We start from the raw sequence: 21134 nt of genomic DNA on the forward strand, positions 1-21134 counted from the left end.
ATTCAACGAATACAACAGGTACCACGAGTCCACTTAAAACTAGGCTAATAAGTGTCTAGAGTATGTCGCAGTATCAGTGCGAATCTATTAGTGAGGGCAAAAACAATTAAACAAGATGAATTTTGCTGTGGTACAGAGAAATAAAGAGTTTAAAAATACACCATGCTTGAATAAAGTGCACGATTAGGTGGTAAGTATACCCTTTGTGCCAATCCCAAGGAGGATCCAACTCAGGTCCAGTAGGGATCCCTTCACCGGCTCTGTGTACTAAGTAATGCCTATAAACCAATAAGATATAGTTGTTTCGTGGTGCTTGTACTCTTGTGGCTTTTGCGAAGTTGCGACTCTCGAAAACAATACATGGGTTGCTTGCAAGCTACGTCATACGAGGCTGGCATCCCACCAAACCGGATCCAAATCCAAGGTATTCGGGGCCAATAGGTGGTGCGACCCTGAAACCAAAAAACAAACTCTCCAGCCCTCTGGCCACGATTCAGCTGGCCGACTACCCCACCCTCTTCGACGTCTACTTACTTCGTATACTTCCAATGGTACTTCCACCTCGGTCCTTAGCCATAAAACTCAGCCGATTTTCAATCGCTCTATCAACATCAACGCCGGCATCGCAATGACTACCGGAGGGCCAGCTGATGGAGGCTCCCACCCCGATGGCGAGTCCCAACATGAACACCTAAGTGATAAGATCAAGAATCCCTTCCGTGAACTACGGGAGAAGTTCAACGACACGAAGCTTCACGACTTGAAAGTTGGCCTGATTCACAAGAAGTTGGTGCACACCGCTCCCCAAGCCACAATGTATATATATGCTAACCTTTGACAGGCACACAATCGGGAAATTCGCCAATCTGGTAGGCAGACACTGAAGGTACCTGGAATCCAGACAGGTCGCTGATAAAAATTTCAGATCAATCCCAACCACCGACACGACGAGGAGCACGAGAAGGCTACCGACGAGAAGAGAGCCAAAATTGCGCAATCGCATAGATTCGAATCATTTGCGCCCGAACGGCCGGGGAATAATATAAAGTGGTATGTCGATGGAAGGGATTACTTCTGGGTATGTAGCCCCCTCGACAGGATCGTTGAGACATATTAATGATTGGTAGGCTGTCTCAGTTGCTCTCGAGCGAGCGAAGGAGACCATTTACATTGAAGATTGGTGGCTCTCGCCCGAATTGTTCTTGCGCAGACCTCCATATTTTAACCAGGAATGGCGTCTGGATCAGATTTTAAAGCGGAAAGCAGAAGAGGGCGTCAAGATATTTGTCATTGTGTATCGTGAAGTCGAGGTATGAAATTGCGAAGGTGGGCTATGGGAATCCATTTACTGATCTAAATATGATATAGGCTGCTCTCACCTGCAACTCTGATCATACCAAACGCGTCCTTGCAGCTCTATGTCCCAAAGGCTCAAAAGGCTATGGAAACATCACAGTCATGCGCCATCCTGACCATAATGTCCTTGAGAACGCAGCAGATATGACCTTCTACTGGGCACATCACGAGAAGTTCATAGTCATAGATTATAATATTGCCTTTATTGGTGGTTTGGATCTTTGCTTTGGGAGATGGGATGCTCACCAGCATGCGCTTTCCGACGTCCATCCCGCGGGTGTCGCGACAGAAGTCTGGCCTGGTCAGGATTTCAACAATAACCGTGTCAAGGATTTTCAGAAAGTCAACGATTGGAAATCAAACGAACTCTCCAAGGCCGAATATGGACGCATGCCATGGCACGATGTTGCGATGGGAGTGGTAGGAGATTGCGCCTACGACATTGCTGAACACTTTGTACTTCGATGGAATTTTGTTAAACGTGATAAGTATAAGCGTGACGACAGATATGATTGGCTAGTGTTGGAGGGTAGAGACGGCCCTGATGAAGATTTGGTTGGCGTTCAGAGGCCCAAACATCCTGTCGGAGAGTACATCCAACACCCCTTAACCCCATTGAGCGGGAAGGACCTGGGCAGTCAGCAAGGTACCGTCCATGCACAAATTGTCCGAAGTAGCTCAGATTGGTCCAGTGGGATCCTCACTGAGCACAGCATTCAGAACGCATACTCAGAACTCATCAGAAACGCTGAGCACTACGTCTATATTGAGAACCAATTCTTTATCACGGCCACTGGTGACAAACAGGCCCCGATTAAGAATACTATTGGACGAGCTATTGTTGACGCTGTTGTGAGGGCCGATAGAGAGGGCAGAAAGTTCCGTATCATTGCGTTAATTCCGTCAATTCCAGGATTTGCTGGTGATCTACGAGACGATGCAGCTATCGGGACGAGAGCTATCATGGACTACCAGTACAAGTCGATTTGCAGAGGGGAACACTCGATATTCGAGCAAATTAAGGCACAGGGAGTTGATCCTACGAAATATGTCTTCTTCTTTAACCTCAGGTCGTATGATCGTCTGAACACAACCCCAGCTATCATTGAGAAGGAAGAGAAATCAGGCGTTAAGTATCAGGATGTCCAAAAGGCAGAAGCTGAGGAGATCATGAGCACGGGTGTCCATGATGATGCAGATACCCAAAAGGGCCAGGATGGTAAATTGAAGGATACTGATTCAGGCGACGAGTCAATGCAGAAGGCAACAGATGCTAAACGGAAGTTTGAGCAGGCTGGGACTAATAAGCAGCCCGAAAGTTCCGACAGCGTTGCTAAGAATGCTATGCACAGGCAGGGAACTCTAGTTGACGAGAAATGGGATGGGCCTTTGGAGGACGAGGTCGATAAATGGATCCAGGAAGAGTTATACATTCATGGGAAAATTATGATCGTGGATGACAAGACTGTCATATGTGGAAGCTCCAATCTGAACGATCGTTCGCAACTTGGGCTCCACGACAGCGAATTGTCCATCGTTATGACGGATACCAGGACTATCAAGAGCAAAATGGCAGGGCAAGATTTCGACGCTGGTTATCATGCTGCAACACTGAGAAGATATCTATGGCGAGAACACCTCGGTCTTCTTCCTCCACAGGAACTCGAAGCGTCAGATGACCCCAATGCGCAACCGCCTGACGTTCCCAACGACGTTAAAGAAGATGAGACGTATGAATTTGTCGCCGATCCACTCAGTGACGAACTTTGGGACACATGGATGACTCGAGCAACGAAGAATACCGAAATCTTTCGACGGCTTTTCCATGCTGATCCTGATGACTATGGTATGTGACAGCAGTACCACCCCCCATTGATAAATAGACATGTTAACATTTTGGCGAATAGTGAAAAACTTTGACGACTACGATAAATTCTTACCTCCGAAGGGCATCAAGGCTGGTCATATCTATGATAGGATGATCCCACCTGATGAAATTCGCGAGAAACTTGACCAGATTAAGGGTCATCTGGTTTTGATGCCGATGGACTTCTTAAAAGATGCACAGATGGCCGAACCTGGTATGTTCTGATAATTCTTTTGATTACATCATATGCCTCAAGTTATATGCTAACTGGGAGATATAGGCTTACAAGTCAACTCCTGGACGGAAAGTGTTTACACTTAATCTGCGGTGCGCATTATCGGATTCACGAGTTTGGTAGTGATTCGTTGTTAGCTGTTATGTTATCAACATTAAAATTTAAGGTTTGCATACATGCCAGGGGTGTTTTGCGATTTGATATGCATTGGTAGGTTGTTGATTATTGGCTATCAACAAAGGGCGGCTTGTCCATCTTGGCCTTGTGGGTTTCTTTAACCATATTCAAAAACAAAATTCATTTAGAACCTCACAATCTAGTCTCTTTGTTTCGATGCCTCTATTATAATTGGGATGGCATTGTTGAATCTGCTGAGATATCCTCTTGTTTCATATATTTCTGGCCAGTTTCCTTTGTTGGCTCGATGCATCTAGCATTATGCTTTATGAACGATTCTTGCCAAGGCCATTGTTACTAGTTCACAGAATGCAGTCGCTGATACATTTGTTTTCGGGATTCATGCAGTTACCACATGAAAGAGCAAGCATATATTAAGGTATAAATACGGCGCCCGTGTTAATATCTGCAAATTAAGATCTTGTTCTTATTACACAAGTCTTATTACCCAATTCTTTCTACCCGATTCCAATATGTGGCTGATAAACAGAAAACGTAACAAAACGAGCAGTTCGCCGGGACCCAGGAGAGGAGTGCTCCGCAGATGGGTTCTCTCACCACGCCAGGAGAACCGCGCCCCAGCACCAGCGCCAGAGTGTAGATCAGCGGATTTCTTACTTCCAGCCCCAGCAATACCATTGGCGGTGGACCCTGAGACGCCAAATCGAGGTCTGAAGAGTGCCCCAAGACCCAAAGAGCATCGAAGCGAACGGCCTCCGAGACCTCAGAATGATCCAGATATGGAATTCGTTCGTGTCCAAGCCAACATGGCTTTGCTAAAATTGGATCTTGAAAACAGCGCTTCCAAAGTCCATGCTGAGATGTTGACCAGGGGCACGATTGGTCGGAATCCCGAAGGGAAAATTGCCCCGGAGCATCTCAACTCTGGAATTTTTCATTGGCAGCATTTCGTTAAAACATGTGGTAATACGAACCGCTTAGCTCAGAAGCCTGAGCCCTTCTTTCAGTATAAATTAAAAAATCTAGGCTTAAAAGAGTTGTTTGAATTGGACTATGAACTACACTCTTTCGCGAACGAGTTGGATGTTCTCACACAATGGTGGGAAACGGACTACCGTGAGTGGGTAATCCACGACATGGAGATCCAAACTTTGGAGCGGGCTCTGCTTTTGCTGAGCGCCAAAAAGAAAAAATCACAAGCTTACCTGGCTCGTACGGGATTGCCACTTGCGAGAAGAAAGGCTAAGGAGGCGGGTCTAGTGAAGGCGGTAGACGAATATAAGCTACAGGTTGCGCAGCTGCAGGAGGAGAATCGTTGGTTTGAGGAGAACAGTAAGCTTACGAGTGTAGTGGTGTCACAGTTTAATAAGTTGCGTGTTGGGGCAGAAGCTGCCAAAAGTCGCAGGTAAGTTATCAGGACCGAGTTTCACATTGTTTCCCATTTAACAGCATCAAGTGATTCTTCTCTAGCAATTTTGCATTGAGATGGATATTAAGGCTTTTAGGACACCATTTATTAGACCTTCTAAATCGCCCGGTTCAGGTTGGGAACTATGCAGGCTTGGGTGCCAATTAACAGTTTAACCTTGTGCTCAATTGCTAGAACTTTTATCAAATATATACTAATGCCTCCGCTTTTACAGAAAGCAACGAGAAGTGCTTCCGGTTGATTTCACATATGATTGGGATGGGATCGATCTACCGAGCGTAGATCACATACCCTCATGGTGGAAAAGTGAAAGCCCTCGTTGGTGGTTAACCCACGCAATCAAAGATATCGAAATGCGGTGGCATGAACTAGATGCAAGCCTCGAGGTGTGCGAAATTGAGTTTGAGCAATGTGTAACGCTGCGAAACGAAACGCGTTGCCATTTAGAACTGCTGCTCGCAAGAAGTAATATGGAGAAGGAAAATAAAGATCGAGAATCCAAGCAAGTAAATGAGCTGGATAGGGAGGTGTTACTGTTGCAAAATCTTGTTAGAGCTTGGAATCAAGAGCTCAAATTAAGGGATGGCAAGGGCATCGAATTGCGGAAACGTCACAAGCGGACCACATCGCTCCTCGCATTTGCGAAAGACAACTCTCACCATGCTCAACTGATGGAGAGCGACTGGGCGACGATGGGAGGGATTCCAAAAGATGACGCTTTCCATTACGTGTATGTCTACACTATCATTAGTCTGCAAGCGTTTCGGTCGGACATGCTTGAACAACTTCAGGAGGCTCTCGACCGCAAGGACTTTCCCCATGACGCCAAACTCTGGATTTTGGGTCGGATTCGTAGCCACACGGAAGCTTTTACCGATAGCCAGAAGTGGGTTTGTGAGTTGCCTCATACGGATATTTTGCGCTATACGGACATTGTTGAGAACGCAATCATACGCCTAGCTGAGGAGTGGGACTCACTGTATAAGATAGTTGGTGATGCAGAAGAATGTCTCAAAATTGCGGAAGAATTCATAGCTAGCCCTTTCCAACCTCTAACAATGGCTGGAGATATTAACTTCGATGCTGGTGAGTTGTCGAGTCCGGTGGTGGGATCAAGTAGATCATTGGGGAATGCCCAACCAGCCCACAATTACCAAGATGTCCTCAACGAAATCGACAATCGCGGGACCTCGAAAGGAGGTACTTTAGGAGAGTCTATACATGGTTTCTTCGTCAGTCCAGACATTGCATCCACCTTCCAGAGCATGTCAGACACCCTTCTTGACGGATTCATTCAACTCGTCAACTCCCTAATATCCACAGAATACCACTTTACATCTCGAGAAATTGTAGCCTTTCTTAATCACTGCACAACCCTCCAAGAACTTTTCAAACTGGATGGCAAGACTGTCAGTGCTCTCGAGGATGGTTGGGAACTTGTGGATGAGATGCCGATTGCAGGGCCACCGCGCAATATCACGCCACTCTCCCCTCTGGCTTACGAGTTTGGACGGTTCTTAGCCAGGAACCAAGATGCGCTGCTGAAGGGTGTGGGACTCCCTATCAATGGGCCTCATCGTGATGTCTGGCAGGATGATGTTGTTGCAGTCCTTAGACGGCACTGTCCTTATAGCTTGAGGCATGATTCGAGGCATGGTTTGAGTGACGATGCGATTTTAAATTTGCTGGATGCGACTAGAGCGCAGGGAAAGTTTTTTAGATGGTAAGTATCTATTTGATTTTTCGTTTGGGCTTTTGTATACAAATATTTGAAACTTACTAACGACTTTGTTTAGTTCCACCCCTGGCCAGCCCATACTTCGGCGCATCGATAACGGATGGCATATCGATCCGGCCTCGGAGTTACCGCAACTGTTTGCTGAGCAGAATGCAGAAAAGGAGTATTTTAAACCTCTCCGACAACTGTTCAGGAGCTTCACATTCAGGCAGGCGTTCAAAGATGCAGAGTCTAACAAGATCCCTGTAGATAATGTCGGAAGCTTATACGAGTACTTCGAGGATTGGTTATATATCCACCAAGGGACTTCGAGGACGGTATTGACCATTTCGATACACAGATTTTACTTGTTTTTAAGGTGGTGTAGTGAGAGGGGGGACATGTTTAGGTAAGTTACTCGGGTTACTCCTGGAGGGAAAGGGGGATATTGATGTGATTGTACTGAATTAATGCTGACATATAGCAGTTTGAGCAGGGATGGGAAAGTAAAGAAGATTTTGACGGGGTGGAATACGACGATGAAATGAATTTTGGGGCCTGTTTCGTGGTTGTTGAACCACAGGGGCCTTGGCCGTTCGTCAAAGTTTGGTTAGGTTCTTTTAAGCTTCTATTTCATGAATTATGTTGTGTGCGTCTTAGCTATTAAAACTATCTTGCAGTTAACTTTCATTGGTATACGAAGTGATAAGTGCTCAATACGGCGTACGATTCGTAGTTGAAATTATGATATAAAAAGAATACATGGGGAGAGTCCGGATTTGCCGCTACTGCATTAGGGGATTTACGACCCGACCCGGCCACATCCGCGCCCTGGTAGAGGCAGGGCCCGTGCTACCGTGTTGCATTGCAGAAATTTAGACCTCATCTCCCTTCACCTCCTTCTTCTGTTGGTGACTGTCTTCATTTTGTCAACTATCCACTATTAAGTATTAATAAGCTATATCAGCTATCAGCGATCACCTAACGACCAGCCAGAATTACCTCTCTCACCAGCTGTACCCGAAACTATGACATCGAAATCCGTGAGATCTCTCCACGAGTCCACGGGGATGCACTTCTCACCAGCTGGCTTGGCCGCTATACGAGATGTTTACGTTTGCGCTATTGCATAGGGAATGCAATCATCTTCTATCACCGTTTCCGTGGCGCAAGTCTAGAGTTAAGTTGGGGATCTTTAAGCTTCGATTCTACCACAGATTCCCAAAGAATCGTCACGACGTGCAGCATCCCCTTGAGTACCGGGCATTGGCGACCTAGGAATCTCACGTTGAAGCTTATCTCCGGGTATAGCTCTCCGATCTTACACACGATGCTGGTCAGGACTCACTGGGTCGGCAGTCAGCACGCGGCGTATATACTGGGTACCAGTGGCTCGGATCTGGTATCGCTCTCCCACGCGAGGACCATGTGTGCATAAAAGAATTTGTTTCTGCAAGGGCTAGTCGTCCCTAATTGGCAGAGTATCCTTATGGCTTCATTTTACGTTACCATACTCTTGAGTTGCTGCTACTTTAGGTGCCTATGGTAGCATCTAAAATGTCAGATTGCGGCAACGGCATCCACTTTGTCTTCCCATTCTGCACTTGTTGATTTTGTGATTCCATTGAGCCAATAGGTTTGTCAATTCTAAGCCGCAAGACGCCGCACGTTGTCCCAAGGCTTGAAACGCACCTGATAAGGATACGAAGTAGGTCACTTATCGTGACGCTAACCTTGTTTTCATTCTTCTGAGAGTTTACTTATCCTATTTTGTTTACGAGGAGCAGGCCTCCATCAAAACCCCAACTCTACTAGCTGTCATGCGATATTGAGCGTGCAAGTCCCTTTGTAGCTTAGAAATTGAAAGTATATAAAACCCTTCTATTTCCCTGGGCATTGACTCTTCAGCCAGCATCCACCTCGCCTGTTATATCGTCTTGGAAAACTTTGGATCTTCTTAACCACAAAATGACCATTCTCAAGAATCTAGCTGTTTTCCTTACGGCTCTATCAGCCTTTGCGGATGTCTCTGTAGGCACGCCCGTAGCCGCTCCTTTGGCTGAATCTCTCCCTCGAGCTACGTGTACCAACCCTGTTCTACGCAAAGAATGGAGTGCTGCTACAGCTGCAGAGCGGTCTTCCTACATCAGCGCCGTGCTCTGCCTGGCTACGAAGCCATCTCGAATCAATCTTAGTACTACTCTGTATGACGACTTCGTGTATGTCCACAATAGTTTGACCGATCGCAGTAAGTTTTAATAGTTTACCCATGATAATTCCCCAACTAAATTGTTTCATAGTTCATGGTGTTGCTCAATTCTTACCATGGCACCGCTATTTCATTCACGTGTACGAACAGGCATTAAAAGATTGTGGATATACAGGAGTTGCAATGTAAGAACTCCTCCCGAGGTCTTATCGCCAATACTTACAATAGCAAGGTACTGGAACTGGGCAGCCGATAGTGCGGCACCTTCTGCAGCCAAAGTCTGGAGCCCCGTGGACGGATTTGGCGGCAATGGCAACCAGAGCACCCCCGACGTTCCCTTCAGCAAATGTGTTACAGACGGTCCCTTCACGGGACTCACACTAGCGTACTACAACACTGAAGTCCGGCCGCATTGCCTTATGCGAGATTTCCAACCCGCACACCCCGAGGCCGGCCTTCAAGATATGATTGGGTTCCAATTTACGCCTGAAATCGTGGCTGAGGTTAGTGCTTACCCGGACTTTTCCTCCTTCCACGGTGCGCTTGAGAGCAGGCCACATGCTGTCGTCCATGCGGGGGTTTCTGGCGATATGGGGCCTGCGACGTCTCCTAATGGTAAGTACTCTTGACACTATTACATACATAGGGTACCGTAACTAAAGAAAATACAGACCCTATCTTCTTCCTTCATCACACAATGGTCGACCGCATCTGGTGGTTATGGCAGCAACAAAACCCTTCAGTTAGAACAAATGACTTTTCTGGGACAGAATATGCAGGTGTTGCCGCTACGTTGGATGATCTTATGCCAATGATGGGGATTGCGACAGATCGAAAGGTTGGAGACTTTATGTCTACGTCAACGACAGATTTATGCTACAAGTATTGATGTCACAAAAGTGGAAATTTTGGGGGAATGCGGAGAAATGCGAGCCTGATATATTGAGACTGAAATGTTGGATACGGGGAGTTTTATGGCGTAATGATAAGGAATGAGAATAATATATTTTGTGATAAGGCCATGACGCAGAAAATAACCCGCTTCAGAGGTTGCCTCCCGGATGATCTAGTTTAATAGTCTAGCGGAATACGGCTATGATATTTTGGTAGGGCTTGGGGTTTAACCTCTCAGAGCGCCATGGAAGTCGGCCAGTCAGCCAACAAGGATAATCAACAGACCCATCCCCGAATTATATTCCGACCATCCAAAGCCTCACAGTTTACTCCCAGTCCACTTTGGCGCCCTCTTCTCCTTAAAAGCCTTCATGCCTTCCAGCGCATTTTCCCCGCTCATAAGCGCTTTCGCATACTTCTCACTAATAATACTCGTCGACTGGTCGACACTAGCCGTCTCCCACGCCTGTCTAACCCCCGCCCGGCTAACAATTAGACTATCAGGACTGAAGCCAGCCATCAAATTCGCCATTTTAACCGCCTCTCTAACCACATCCTCTTCACCAACAACCTGAGCAACCAATCCCCACTCCTTGGCCTCTACCGCCCCAAGCGTATAAGCCGTCAACGCTAATAACATCGCCCTCTGAAGGCCAAACGTCCTACAAATCCTTGGAAATGCACCTTCCAGTGCTGCGGTTCCGCGCATTACGTCGGGCAGACGGAAAGTTGCGTTGCGGGAGGCCAGAACGATGTCAGAGTTGAGGGCTATTTCAAACCCGCCGCCGTGAGCGTGCCCGTTTACTGCGGCGATGATAGGCTTCTTGCCTACCCGGCGAGTGAGGCCAGCAAAGCCGGTAGGTGGATAGTGGGTTAAGTCGGGGGATGAGTTGGTGGAGTTGGGTGCTTGGTGCTCTGTGATAGAGTTAGTCGCTAGTTAGGGGATGGGAGGGGAGTAACAGAAATTCTAGATATATATAAAATATACATCGTATATGTTACTCGAAGAAATATAGACGTACCTTTTAGATCCATCCCCGCTGAAAACGCCTTATTCCCGGCTCCGGTTACAATTCCTACACGCCTGAACAATAATTACCACGTGATTCTGCTATCTAGGTTTCAACCGCTGGCTGCCTCTTGGTGTAGGTATAATGAAGGAAAGGAACTTACAACTCATCCTCTGCATCAAACCACTTCCATACCCGATCCATTTCCCAGCATGCCGCCACGGGAAGAGAGTTCATCTGCTTGGCGAGGTTGATCGTCACGAGTAGGACGTGGGGAGCGGGGAACGTGAGAAGCACATATCGGACTTCTGGGGGAGCTGTTGTGAAACTTGAACGAGCCATTGTATGATGGGTTCTAGGTCGGATATCTGGAGTGCCGCTGCTTGCACTCGGAGTATCACCACCTTTGTTGGATTTGGATTGTCGGAGAAGCGACAGTGGCAACACAATTAAACTCCAATAACGGAAACACGGCGAGCGCCCTGAGGCAAAGGCACACTCCTTCAATCTTAAAAGCACAGATGCTATTTGTTGTAATAAAGTAAATGGTGCTTGTTTGCTAGCAGATGTGACGTTGATGCACCACGTGATGACAGACCTCGGTACGAATTCCGCGGGGTACTCGGCTACCAGTATTTTACCCCTGAGTAACAACAACCTACACGTACTTCCAAAATCAACATCAAAATCCCCAAGGTATCATCATCAGCTCTCCAGAAACAATTCGTAACTCTTCACGGTCAACACCTGAGACAAACCCCCAATAACTACTATCGAAAAGACATTTATCACATCACGACCGCCAACCATGCCACCACCACCCTTCCAAACCCCTCCCCCAACCTCTCCCAGTTTCCTCCTAACCTACCCTTCTCCACAAATCCTCCTAATAACTATCAACCGGCCCTCTGCCATGAACTCCCTCCCGGCAGCTGCACACTGGGAAGCGTCTTTAATCCTAGCCTGGTTCGACGCCGAGCCCAACCTACGGGTAGCTGTCATCACGGGGGCAGGAAAGAAGGCCTTCTGCGCAGGTCAAGATCTAATCGAGCAGGCGAAGTTCGCCGTGTCTCCACCACCTATGTCAGCTCGGCGGCATCCGTCTTCAGGATTTTGTGGGATTAGTCGGAGAGTGGGGAAGAAACCTGTTATTGCTGCTGTGAATGGATTTGCGCTTGGTGGGGGTTTCGAGATATGCTTAAATTGGTATGTTGCGTTATTTCATTTTATATAACACTCTCTTGTGGGATGGTTTATGGTAATCTCGCTCAATCCAAGTTGACTCGCCTTCCGGAATGAGTATTGATCAGCATTTGGATTTAAAAACGACAAGTGGCATGTGACTTGAAAGTGTCATATATGGATTTTACGTATATTTATGCATGTTAACGGTAAATCAACAGTGACATGGTAGTAGCCTCGCCAACTGCTGCCTTCGGCCTCCCTGAAGCAACCGTAGGCCTCTACGCCGCAGCTGGTGGACTCCCCCGCGTCGTCCGTAACTGCGGCATGCAAATAGCATCCGAGTTAGCTCTCACAGGCCGGCGTCTCACAGCGCAAGAAGCACTCAATTTCAACCTCATCAACAAGATTTCCGCCAGCCAGGAATCAGTTGTTGAAGAGAGCATAGACATGGCGAAGAAGATCGTTGCACTTTCCCCTGATGCGGTACTTGTTACGAGGGCGGCACTGAGGCAGGCGTGGGAGACGGGGAGTGTGGAGAGATCTACACAGTTAACTGCTGAGAGGTACGAGGCCCTGCTGTTTGAGGGGGAGAATATGAAGATTGGTTTGAAAGCTTTTAAAAATAAGGAGAAACCGCAGTGGGTGCCAAGTAAGATTTAATTTTTATTGGAGAAAATAAATTTACGAATCAGAAAGTGGAAAACAAAGCATGTTACATAATGCAAGTAGTCTTTCTTAAACAAGTCCCAATGCCCCTAACAAGAGTGAAGGAACTGATAATATGGCATTGGCGAGCACTAGCATATTTTGATGGAGGTGTTACTTTGCCGGAGGTTTTTAATTTGTATACCACATTCAACCTTCAAATTATGAGATGCGTTATATATGCGTGTGTGTCTGGTTTCTAGAACTCGGCAATTCAAATACAGTCGAGATGAACATATGCCACTCGTAAGTCCCAGCAGAAATGCTTGTGTAACAAGGTAATCGAGCCGTTGTAGCTGAGACAGTTGAAGGAAACTCATCCTGCCCCTGGAACTTTCTATGCGTATGGTTTTGCGAAAGCTGAAAAACATTTTACGAACTTCCAATTCAAATCCCTGGAGGGCAAAATCCAGCTGAGCATCCTTGCTGACAGCCAACAGTTGAAAACCGTTGCCCACATGTTGGCCCTACTCGGTAAGTAAGCTCCGATGGTCCTTTATTGGATGAGGGCGATCGCCCTCCCATTACTTGGTATCTCACATTTTCCCACAATATTGGGGACGATGATCTCCCGTATGACAGCGTAGTCCAGACAAACAACCTGCAGCCCCATATTTCTTTTTGGATTTTGCGGAGAGTCGATAGTATCAATGAGAGAAATTAAATAGCATAGTATCTAATATCTTAAAATTGAAATGTTACCTATGTCGAGCACAGAAAGGAATTATCCGAACAGATGAAAATATGTCCACAACCCTCCTTCCCTATATGCACCTCGGGGATTCTATCATAGGCTGAACCATGTTGGAGTAGGAGGATATAATATACCAAGAGTAAATATGGGGTCGTGACGGATTCTATTTGGTATTGTGCGAGCTCAATAGATTAGCGACATGGGCCGATCAAATCTGATTTGATTAGCCTCATCTAAGTTGCACAAAGTGTCGCGTGGAAACGTGTACGCCGCATCCTTCTGACAACATTGGAGAAGAGATCCCACTTAAGGGTGCATGCGCGCCTGTTCTAAAAGAAGACGTTCACCCAGCCATTGTTGTTATCACTGTTACCATCGCTTGGGTAGGTATGCAGATATAAATGAGGAAATTCCGACGACGCCGCTCGATTAACTTGGGGTCCGTTTTCTACCCAAACAGTTTTAATTCCCGTATAATATATCTATTACAAGAGGAAGGAAGTACGGTCGAGCCTGGGCGGTGTATGCAGTATCTATGGGGGTATTGCTGTTTGAAGGAATTCAAATATTGGTACATTGGACGGATTGTACTCGCAGAACGTAGCGGTGGTAATTGATGCTGAGACTGCTACTCGCAGATGCACCAAGCCAGCCAGACACACGAAGGAGCGTTGTTGAGCTGGAGAGTCAATTGTAACACCTTCGGCACCAAGGATCGGATTCCCGGAGATTGACTAGAATACTCGAATGGTTGAATACTTTATAGTGGTTGGGATAGAAACGGTATATTATTGAGGAACGATTCGGATGTAGAAATTTACTACGTATATATTAATAGACCAAACTTCCCTCAACTTTAATGACAGGTCGCAACTCGAAGAGAGTCAATTTGAGGCACCTTGAGACAACTTCCTTCATACCAAAGAGACCAGGTCGATCTCGACTGCAAATCCAAGCGGTCTTCAGTCGAAATGTCTGACACAGGAGTAAATGGTTCGGTAACAAGGTAAGCTGGTATTCAACATCGCCGCTATACGTTAGGTCCCCTGGACTAAAGCAATTCCATTTCAATGCAGCGTCGACAACCAAATACGGAGCCTCAAACAAAATGCTACAGCGCTTCAGCCTCAAGCCATGCATGGCGTGCTTGAGGCTTATCTGGAAAGCCCTCAATCTCGTGAGCAAATGGTGGCTGGGCATGGAACTGCCGATGCCGAGGAGGCTATTCGACACCACCGTAGGGAAATGGCGGAGTACATCTTGAAGATGGAAAAGATGCTACCGAGGTAGACGGTGCAAAGGGGAATGTGAGAGGAGAGAGACGATGTGACCTCTTGCGAGTTTGACATGGGCAAGTATATAAGAGTGTTTTGATACTTAGAATGATGGGGCCCGTCTTCTATAAGAGGGTAGGAGGAACTATTCAAGTACGGCGGTGAATGTTATAAGCGTGCAAGCGCGTTAACTGCGTCATTTAGAGAATAAAAATATTATGGCTGCCCGTATCCAATGCGCATTGAAGCAAAGCACTTGTTCGCAGTTATGCTTGAATTTGGATAGTCACAAGCACTTGCTGTTACATTCAGGTCTGCTTGAATATGTCAGCGAGTGTCATTATTTTGCTTCCTTAGAACTAGGTAGGCTTCGTCCTAGGACTGAAATTTGACATAGCTCTCCACAATCTCTGCTGCAGAGCTGTCCGTTTCCGTTCAATCACAAAAGTTTCAGGGTCTTGACTTCACTCCATGAATCTCCTTGGCAGTTCTAACTTCAACTTCTCCGTCCTCCATACCGAAGTATGCTGCCACAGGCTTTTGCCCGCCACCCTCTTCCCCAGCGTTGGCGACCTGAATACCATTCCTGCCGTAGAAAAGACCCACTTCTAGGACACCGACAATTCGTTTCAATCTTCGTCCCAACTGATGTACCTCCCAGATGCCATGTTCTCCATCTCCCTTGTGCCCGTCCTTGAGATCAGAGGGCAAAAGTAAAGGTGGAAACGGGGCATCCATTATCCACATCCCGTTATCTGTGACCACAGGGCCGGCTTTTGCGCTCCCACCTTGCCGAATTACAGGGTCCGGAGAGCCAAGGGTGATAAGGATTCGTTTTATAGTTGGGGCAGCTAGGGGCGCAATCTCGATTGGAATGGCCTTCCACTTAGTTAATAGTCGCGGCTGAAGTTTGCGAGAATCTATGCATTTGTGAGGTGAAATTCTCATTCCAGAAAATAGGTAGATAATTACCTGCCACACAGACAAACTTCCTCGCTGCCGTCGCCACAAGCTTTTCCTGGAACAGACACGCACCCCCTCCTTTAATGCAATTAAGGTCTTCATCTATCTCATCAGCACCATCGAAAGCCACGTCAAGGCATTGGCGCATTCCCTTCAAGCCTAGATCCGTCACACCAGTGGCCACTTCGAGGGCCGAAACGCCGTCCATCTTCGTGTAAGTCGAGTCAACCGGGGGTAGCGAATCAATACCGCCCAATGGAAGGCCAGCTTCAATAATCAATTGCTTGCTTTGATCGCCTGTTGGAATGAAGATCATTTTAGAAGTAATGTCCCGTCCTTTGGCAGCAATTGCCTCGACAACATAGACGACCGTGCTCCCAGAACCAATGCCAATATATTTGTAGGATACATCAAAGTGGTCCTCTACCGCTTTGTAAGCAGCTCGCCGTTTCGAAGCTTCGACCGGAGGGAGTGGCTTGAGCACGTTGATTGGAGGTGCGGCATTTTGAGATGCAGGAACAGCTGGATCTGAAGCCGCCATTGAGTATGCTTTTCGGGGGATTCGAGGTTCTCCAAGGCGTAACTGGGATATCTGAGAGGGTGAACCGGACCTAAAGGAAGTCTGAGCCTCTTGAAGCTATAGAGAGGTTGGATGTTGTCTATACCACGGAACCCTAGTGAAGGAGCAGAGAGTGCGAGCTGGCGATCTAATAGGGCTGGCGATAACCCTTAACGGCTTCAAGGTCTGCGTCTTTGCAGAAAATTTGAGATATCTTAGTCGTAAGCAAGGTCGAGAGATCAATTCCATGGAATTAGGTTTGAGGGATAATTGATGTTTACGAAGTAGTGGGGGGTTGAGATCATCGCGGGGCTTTCGGCTGAATCTAGCGCCTTGTATGGTGCTAACTGGCCGAGGTTAGCTCTTAGTATACGGTCACGTGTCATCTTGATCACGTGGAGATAAAGCTCTTGATCGCTTATCTCAAGGCCGCAACAGAGCGTAGTTGGTATGACCGGTCACAGCAGCTGGAATGGCCCTTAACAAGGACTAAACAGGGTCTAGCTATAGGCCATACGAGCTTTGCACCTAAACGCGCACAGTGGCTGGCCAGCCCCCTAGATTTAAACCCGGGCGCGCCTGGTCGAACCCTAACATAGTAGTCCTACTAGTAGGGGCACCCTAGTTAATGGCCGTGCAAATAAGGACCTGAGATGACCCTCTAAGAGAACATTTAAACAGCATTTGAATAATGTTTGAATAACGTTTGTCAAGTGTTTTAAAAAAGATTTGTATTCGAAGCTCGGTAATTTAAGAAAAGTGAAATTAATGTCATTTAACTTCAGAATAACCGTGCGCGATTAACGTGTGTGTTTCGCGACAAGAGCAATTAAAGCTTTGTATTAAATATGCCTTCGTCTGTTGTATATACTATTAATCTCTATTATATGACCAACTTTTCTTATATAAAGCTTTAATTTCTAGCTATGTCGAATACTGCTGCCCCTATACCTGAGGAGCTTCTCCGCAATTCAAGTCTCTCCCTAGATGATAAACAATATCTTTACCAGGAAGCTGAAACGAAGTATCCTGTTATTCCCCTCCCAGATGTTCTGTTGTTTCCAGACAATTCATTCTCTGTACGTATACACTTGCCAAATACTTGCTAAATACTTGCCAAATACTTGCCAAATACTTGCCAAATACTTATCAAATATTTGCTAATTACTTATAGGAGCCTACTACTTCTATGCAAGATAATGAAAATATCCCAAAAATCTTTACCAATCCTAGTTTGGATGGGCTACGAGTCTCTGAACTTTTCTATGGCACCCGTCTACCTTGGTATCCAAAAACATCAAAGTCCGGCGTAGGCTATTGTCTCTCTGCCCTTGGGTATCTAGAGTCACTAGATCTAACAATTAAAACATTAATGTACAATGTAAGTTACATAGAAATTGTTTACAAAATGTATAAATATTAATATTATATAGGTCCAGTATAGTTATTCATCAACATATCAACCGCATAATAAACTAACTCGATCCGAATTCCTAAATAATGTCCCATGTATTCGAACTACGTTCCGCTGCTCAGGAGTTAAAGTATGTACCYATCATCACGAGTCTCTTTTAGACCCGCATACGGAATGGGATATAGATGCTTGGGATAGAAAAGCAGAGCGAATGTCTGCTGTACAACGGCTATTTATGGAGGAATATCACCCTGTTGATACATACAAACCGACTCTTGAGTAAAGTGTTTACCTTCTACTTTGAAATTGTTTTCTAATTATGTAGTCTATATAATGCAGTTATGCGGGATTTCAAGAGTCCACACCGGAACGGCTGTCCATTTTCAAGTTACTATAATGATACTGGACTTAGTCGACCTTGTAGCGGTTTGCCTGTTGTACGAGAGTCTGAAYATAGGGTATAGTCTTTCCAAATAATTATAAAACGTTTACTAATTATTTAATTAATAGGATTTAAATGGAAACAAAAAGTATTATATTACCTGCAATCAGGCGACATATGCAAAGAAGGCGCACCACTACTACTACTCCATCCCTACCAACGCTCATATACACCTTGCACATCTAGCCCAGCTATTAGAGTATGGCTACGATGGAGTACAAGAGAAGTGTTTTCGCACGCTCCCTCAAACATCACGAAGACGTCTTTGTGGTACGTATCTAGTATTATATAAATATTCTTCAAATGTTTTTCAAATACTTGTTAAATACTTGTTAAATAATTGCCAAATACTAACAATATTTATAGGAGTTCCGCATGATCAAAGTTCCCAGCTAATAAAGAAGATTCCATGTTCAGTCAAGTTCAACATGTTAATCCCAGTCGACTTAAAGAAGACACCGATTATTCTATTTTCCTCACATGGAATTCATTCTCATAACCCTCCTCCTCCTAATCAAACTCCCCAAGAAATTGGCGAGCTCGTTATCAAAGAGATCCAGAGGCATATTAAAGTCGGAGCTATAGCAGGTATATAATATACTTTACTTCTGTTTTTGAGACGTTTATTAACTATTTTAAGGGACTCCTGTTCATATTATTCCACCTAATGGCCATCGGCTATTTAGTCTATATATAGACCTCAAGAAGAAAGATCCACACGCTGATATTTGCACTCTTGACCCTACACTATTTAATACTAGTCGGTTTGCAGCTCTACGTCGGGCGCAGATCTACTTACAATATCCAGACGGTACTGACTGGGAAGGTTAGTCTTCTGTAAATATTTTTTTAATATTTTCTAAACGTATATAGGTGTTTGGAGTTACTATATCTCGTATCACCAAGGACAAAGTAGGAAGATCCCATATATTCGGAATATGGTACATAACGGCGATATTGGAACTATTTCCTGCGCATTTACAAAGCAAATCGAATGTATGGCTACCTGTAATACTATACAAATCGACATGTCATATAAACGGGTTCATGGGCAGTTTAATGAAATTCTTATTGGACAGTTTATGCAAGAGTTTCAACGGTGTAAGTAAATACTCTGCAAACGTTTTACAACTATTATCTAATTATTTAAGTAATGTGTTTTGGTCGAGTTTATACCAATAAGCAGTCAATCTGGGCATACTATAAGGCGTTTATGGAGTTCTTCTCAGTAGCAGATAATATACTTTCGCAAGCCGAGCCTAGAAAAGGGCTACAGTGGCACCACATACATGGCCAGGGTATCAAGGCTATTGTAGTAGATATGTGTCCTGCCCAAGCTCATGGTAAGTTTTTTAATTACTTCTCAAACACTTATCAAGTACTTGGTAAATACTTATCAAATACTTACTAACTGTCTTAGCATTGGGTCTTTACTTTTGGACAATTGATCCTGAATTCCCAAAGAGACCTTGGCAGTGGCACGTCGAGCGGACTCTTATTTACTGTACAACTCATTTCTTCCGTGGTCTTGAAGCGCGCTTTCCATCTGGCTCTGCATGGGGCGAGGTTATGCGTGAGCTATTGAACGTTAATAGCGAAGAAATGTTTAATACAATTCTAGATGAAGTTGATAAGAATTTGTAAGTACTCTCCCTTTAAGTTATATTCGTATATAATTCGTTTTATATATTATTTCTAATTCTTATTCTTATAGCCCTAATGAAGCAGCATATACAGCTCATAAACGGGTCCCGTGGATTAAGTCAGGTCTTAATCCTCTCTTTTGGAAAGGGGATAAAGACGTTTGGAATAACTGTACTCGAACAAACCAGTCTCTTGATTCGTTAATGTCGATGTCAAATCGAACTGGGAGGGGGCAAGYACTTCTACTAGCAATTCTAAAGTATGTACTTTGTAATTGAGTTCGAATCGTTTTCTAATTATATATTAGGGGCATCAACTTAGACAAAAAGCTAGTAGAATATATTGACCAATATAAACGCTATGGTATTCAGTCTTCATATACCCCTCCAAATCCCGTAAATGCGATCTACGATAAAATCAGTAAGTGGAGTTATACTAAACGATTATTAAATCAACTTGAATTCGTTTATAAAATGACTTTAGTCTATATACTAATAAATATATAGAAAGATTAGAGAAAAGGCGGCTCAAGTTTATAACTCCTTCAACAGACCCTGATAATTCTGATCAGGTCCCAGAAGTATATGAGCCACAGCCAGTAGTATCAAGTAGCGGAGGGACGAAGCGTGTAAAGCGTATAGGAAAGGAGCTGGCTCAGGATAGACTAACAAAGTCTAATAATTACGAAGAAGTCAATTGGGAAACGAAGAAGAAACGGGAAGAATGGGAACTTGAGAAACAGGCAAGGGTAGCACGCGAGCGTCATGMGACAAAAATGAGTAACCTTCAAGTCCAGCAACTAGAAGCGGAAGTAAGGATTAAACAGCTTCAGGCTAGAAAGCTTGAGAATGAACTACTTAATGTTGAGATATTACCTACGCCTTTTAGTAGATAGATAGAATCATCTTTTAATTAGTTGCAAAACATATATTGAATATATATATAATAATAAAAACTAAAATTCCAAATACTAGAAAAGAAAAGTACTAAAGAAATAATAATAAGACTAAACAGCTAGTCGTCCTCTGGCTGGATAAAATGTTGGATAATCTTGCAGTTAGACTTTTCCCAATTATCTGCAAGTATATCCGGACATTTACGCTCTAGTAGGATATTAATTAGAATTTGTTTTTAATTCGTTTTATATATACTTACTATCTGAGCGGCATAAATCACATCGACCATTATTTCTAATCTTATATAGGTGTTGGACCTGTACTCGCATTGCATTTATATTTGGCTTCTAAATATTATTAGTATAGTTTTAGAATTTTAGAGTTTTATATACCCCGTTTAAAAGAGGACAGTCCCGTATCTGAATAGAGTTGTCTGTATCGTCTTGCGCTTCTGGGCTAGCTGGTAAGCTATTTTGTTTTTGAATTCGGGCTTTTTTTGTAGC

At 44.9% G+C, this 21134-nt stretch overlaps 7 protein-coding genes across 7 annotated transcripts; 5 read left to right on the forward strand and 2 right to left on the reverse strand.

Annotated features, from left to right (window-relative positions):
- Positions 1-628: 628 nt before the first annotated feature.
- On the forward strand, positions 629-3544 carry BP5553_04355 (uncharacterized protein; the record flags this gene model as incomplete). The annotated part of the gene is made up of 7 exons (XM_032012978.1): positions 629-786; positions 842-869; positions 926-1078; positions 1128-1310; positions 1369-3202; positions 3264-3437; positions 3504-3544. 7 exons carry the CDS (start codon positions 629-631, stop codon positions 3542-3544), a joined length of 2571 nt encoding a protein of 856 aa, XP_031872671.1.
- A 564-nt stretch (positions 3545-4108) lies between these two features.
- On the forward strand, positions 4109-7875 carry BP5553_04356 (uncharacterized protein; the record flags this gene model as incomplete). The annotated part of the gene is made up of 6 exons (XM_032012979.1): positions 4109-5001; positions 5240-6748; positions 6822-7080; positions 7230-7391; positions 7500-7576; positions 7710-7875. The coding sequence occupies 6 exons, from the start codon at positions 4109-4111 to the stop codon at positions 7873-7875; spliced, it is 3066 nt and encodes a 1021-aa protein (XP_031872672.1).
- An 835-nt stretch (positions 7876-8710) lies between these two features.
- On the forward strand, positions 8711-9840 carry BP5553_04357 (uncharacterized protein; the record flags this gene model as incomplete). The annotated part of the gene is made up of 4 exons (XM_032012980.1): positions 8711-8990; positions 9043-9136; positions 9184-9566; positions 9623-9840. 4 exons carry the CDS (start codon positions 8711-8713, stop codon positions 9838-9840), a joined length of 975 nt encoding a protein of 324 aa, XP_031872673.1.
- Positions 9841-10164: 324 nt separating this feature from the next.
- On the reverse strand, positions 10165-11197 carry BP5553_04358 (Uncharacterized protein; the record flags this gene model as incomplete). The annotated part of the gene is made up of 3 exons (XM_032012981.1): positions 10165-10760; positions 10868-10929; positions 11019-11197. The coding sequence occupies 3 exons, from the start codon at positions 11195-11197 to the stop codon at positions 10165-10167; spliced, it is 837 nt and encodes a 278-aa protein (XP_031872674.1).
- Positions 11198-11663: 466 nt separating this feature from the next.
- On the forward strand, positions 11664-12700 carry BP5553_04359 (uncharacterized protein; the record flags this gene model as incomplete). Its single annotated transcript, XM_032012982.1, has 2 exons — positions 11664-12061; positions 12259-12700. The coding sequence occupies 2 exons, from the start codon at positions 11664-11666 to the stop codon at positions 12698-12700; spliced, it is 840 nt and encodes a 279-aa protein (XP_031872675.1).
- A 1710-nt stretch (positions 12701-14410) lies between these two features.
- BP5553_04360 (uncharacterized protein) lies at positions 14411-14729 on the forward strand (the record flags this gene model as incomplete). Its single annotated transcript, XM_032012983.1, has 2 exons — positions 14411-14445; positions 14516-14729. 2 exons carry the CDS (start codon positions 14411-14413, stop codon positions 14727-14729), a joined length of 249 nt encoding a protein of 82 aa, XP_031872676.1.
- Positions 14730-15163: 434 nt separating this feature from the next.
- Positions 15164-16217, reverse strand: BP5553_04361 (Ribose 5-phosphate isomerase; the record flags this gene model as incomplete). The annotated part of the gene is made up of 2 exons (XM_032012984.1): positions 15164-15633; positions 15686-16217. 2 exons carry the CDS (start codon positions 16215-16217, stop codon positions 15164-15166), a joined length of 1002 nt encoding a protein of 333 aa, XP_031872677.1.
- Positions 16218-21134: the final 4917 nt, after the last annotated feature.

Source organism: Venustampulla echinocandica (assembly GCF_003357145.1).
Source record: "Venustampulla echinocandica strain BP 5553 chromosome Unknown scaffold_1, whole genome shotgun sequence".
In the NCBI taxonomy this organism is placed as follows: domain Eukaryota; kingdom Fungi; phylum Ascomycota; class Leotiomycetes; order Helotiales; family Pleuroascaceae; genus Venustampulla; species Venustampulla echinocandica.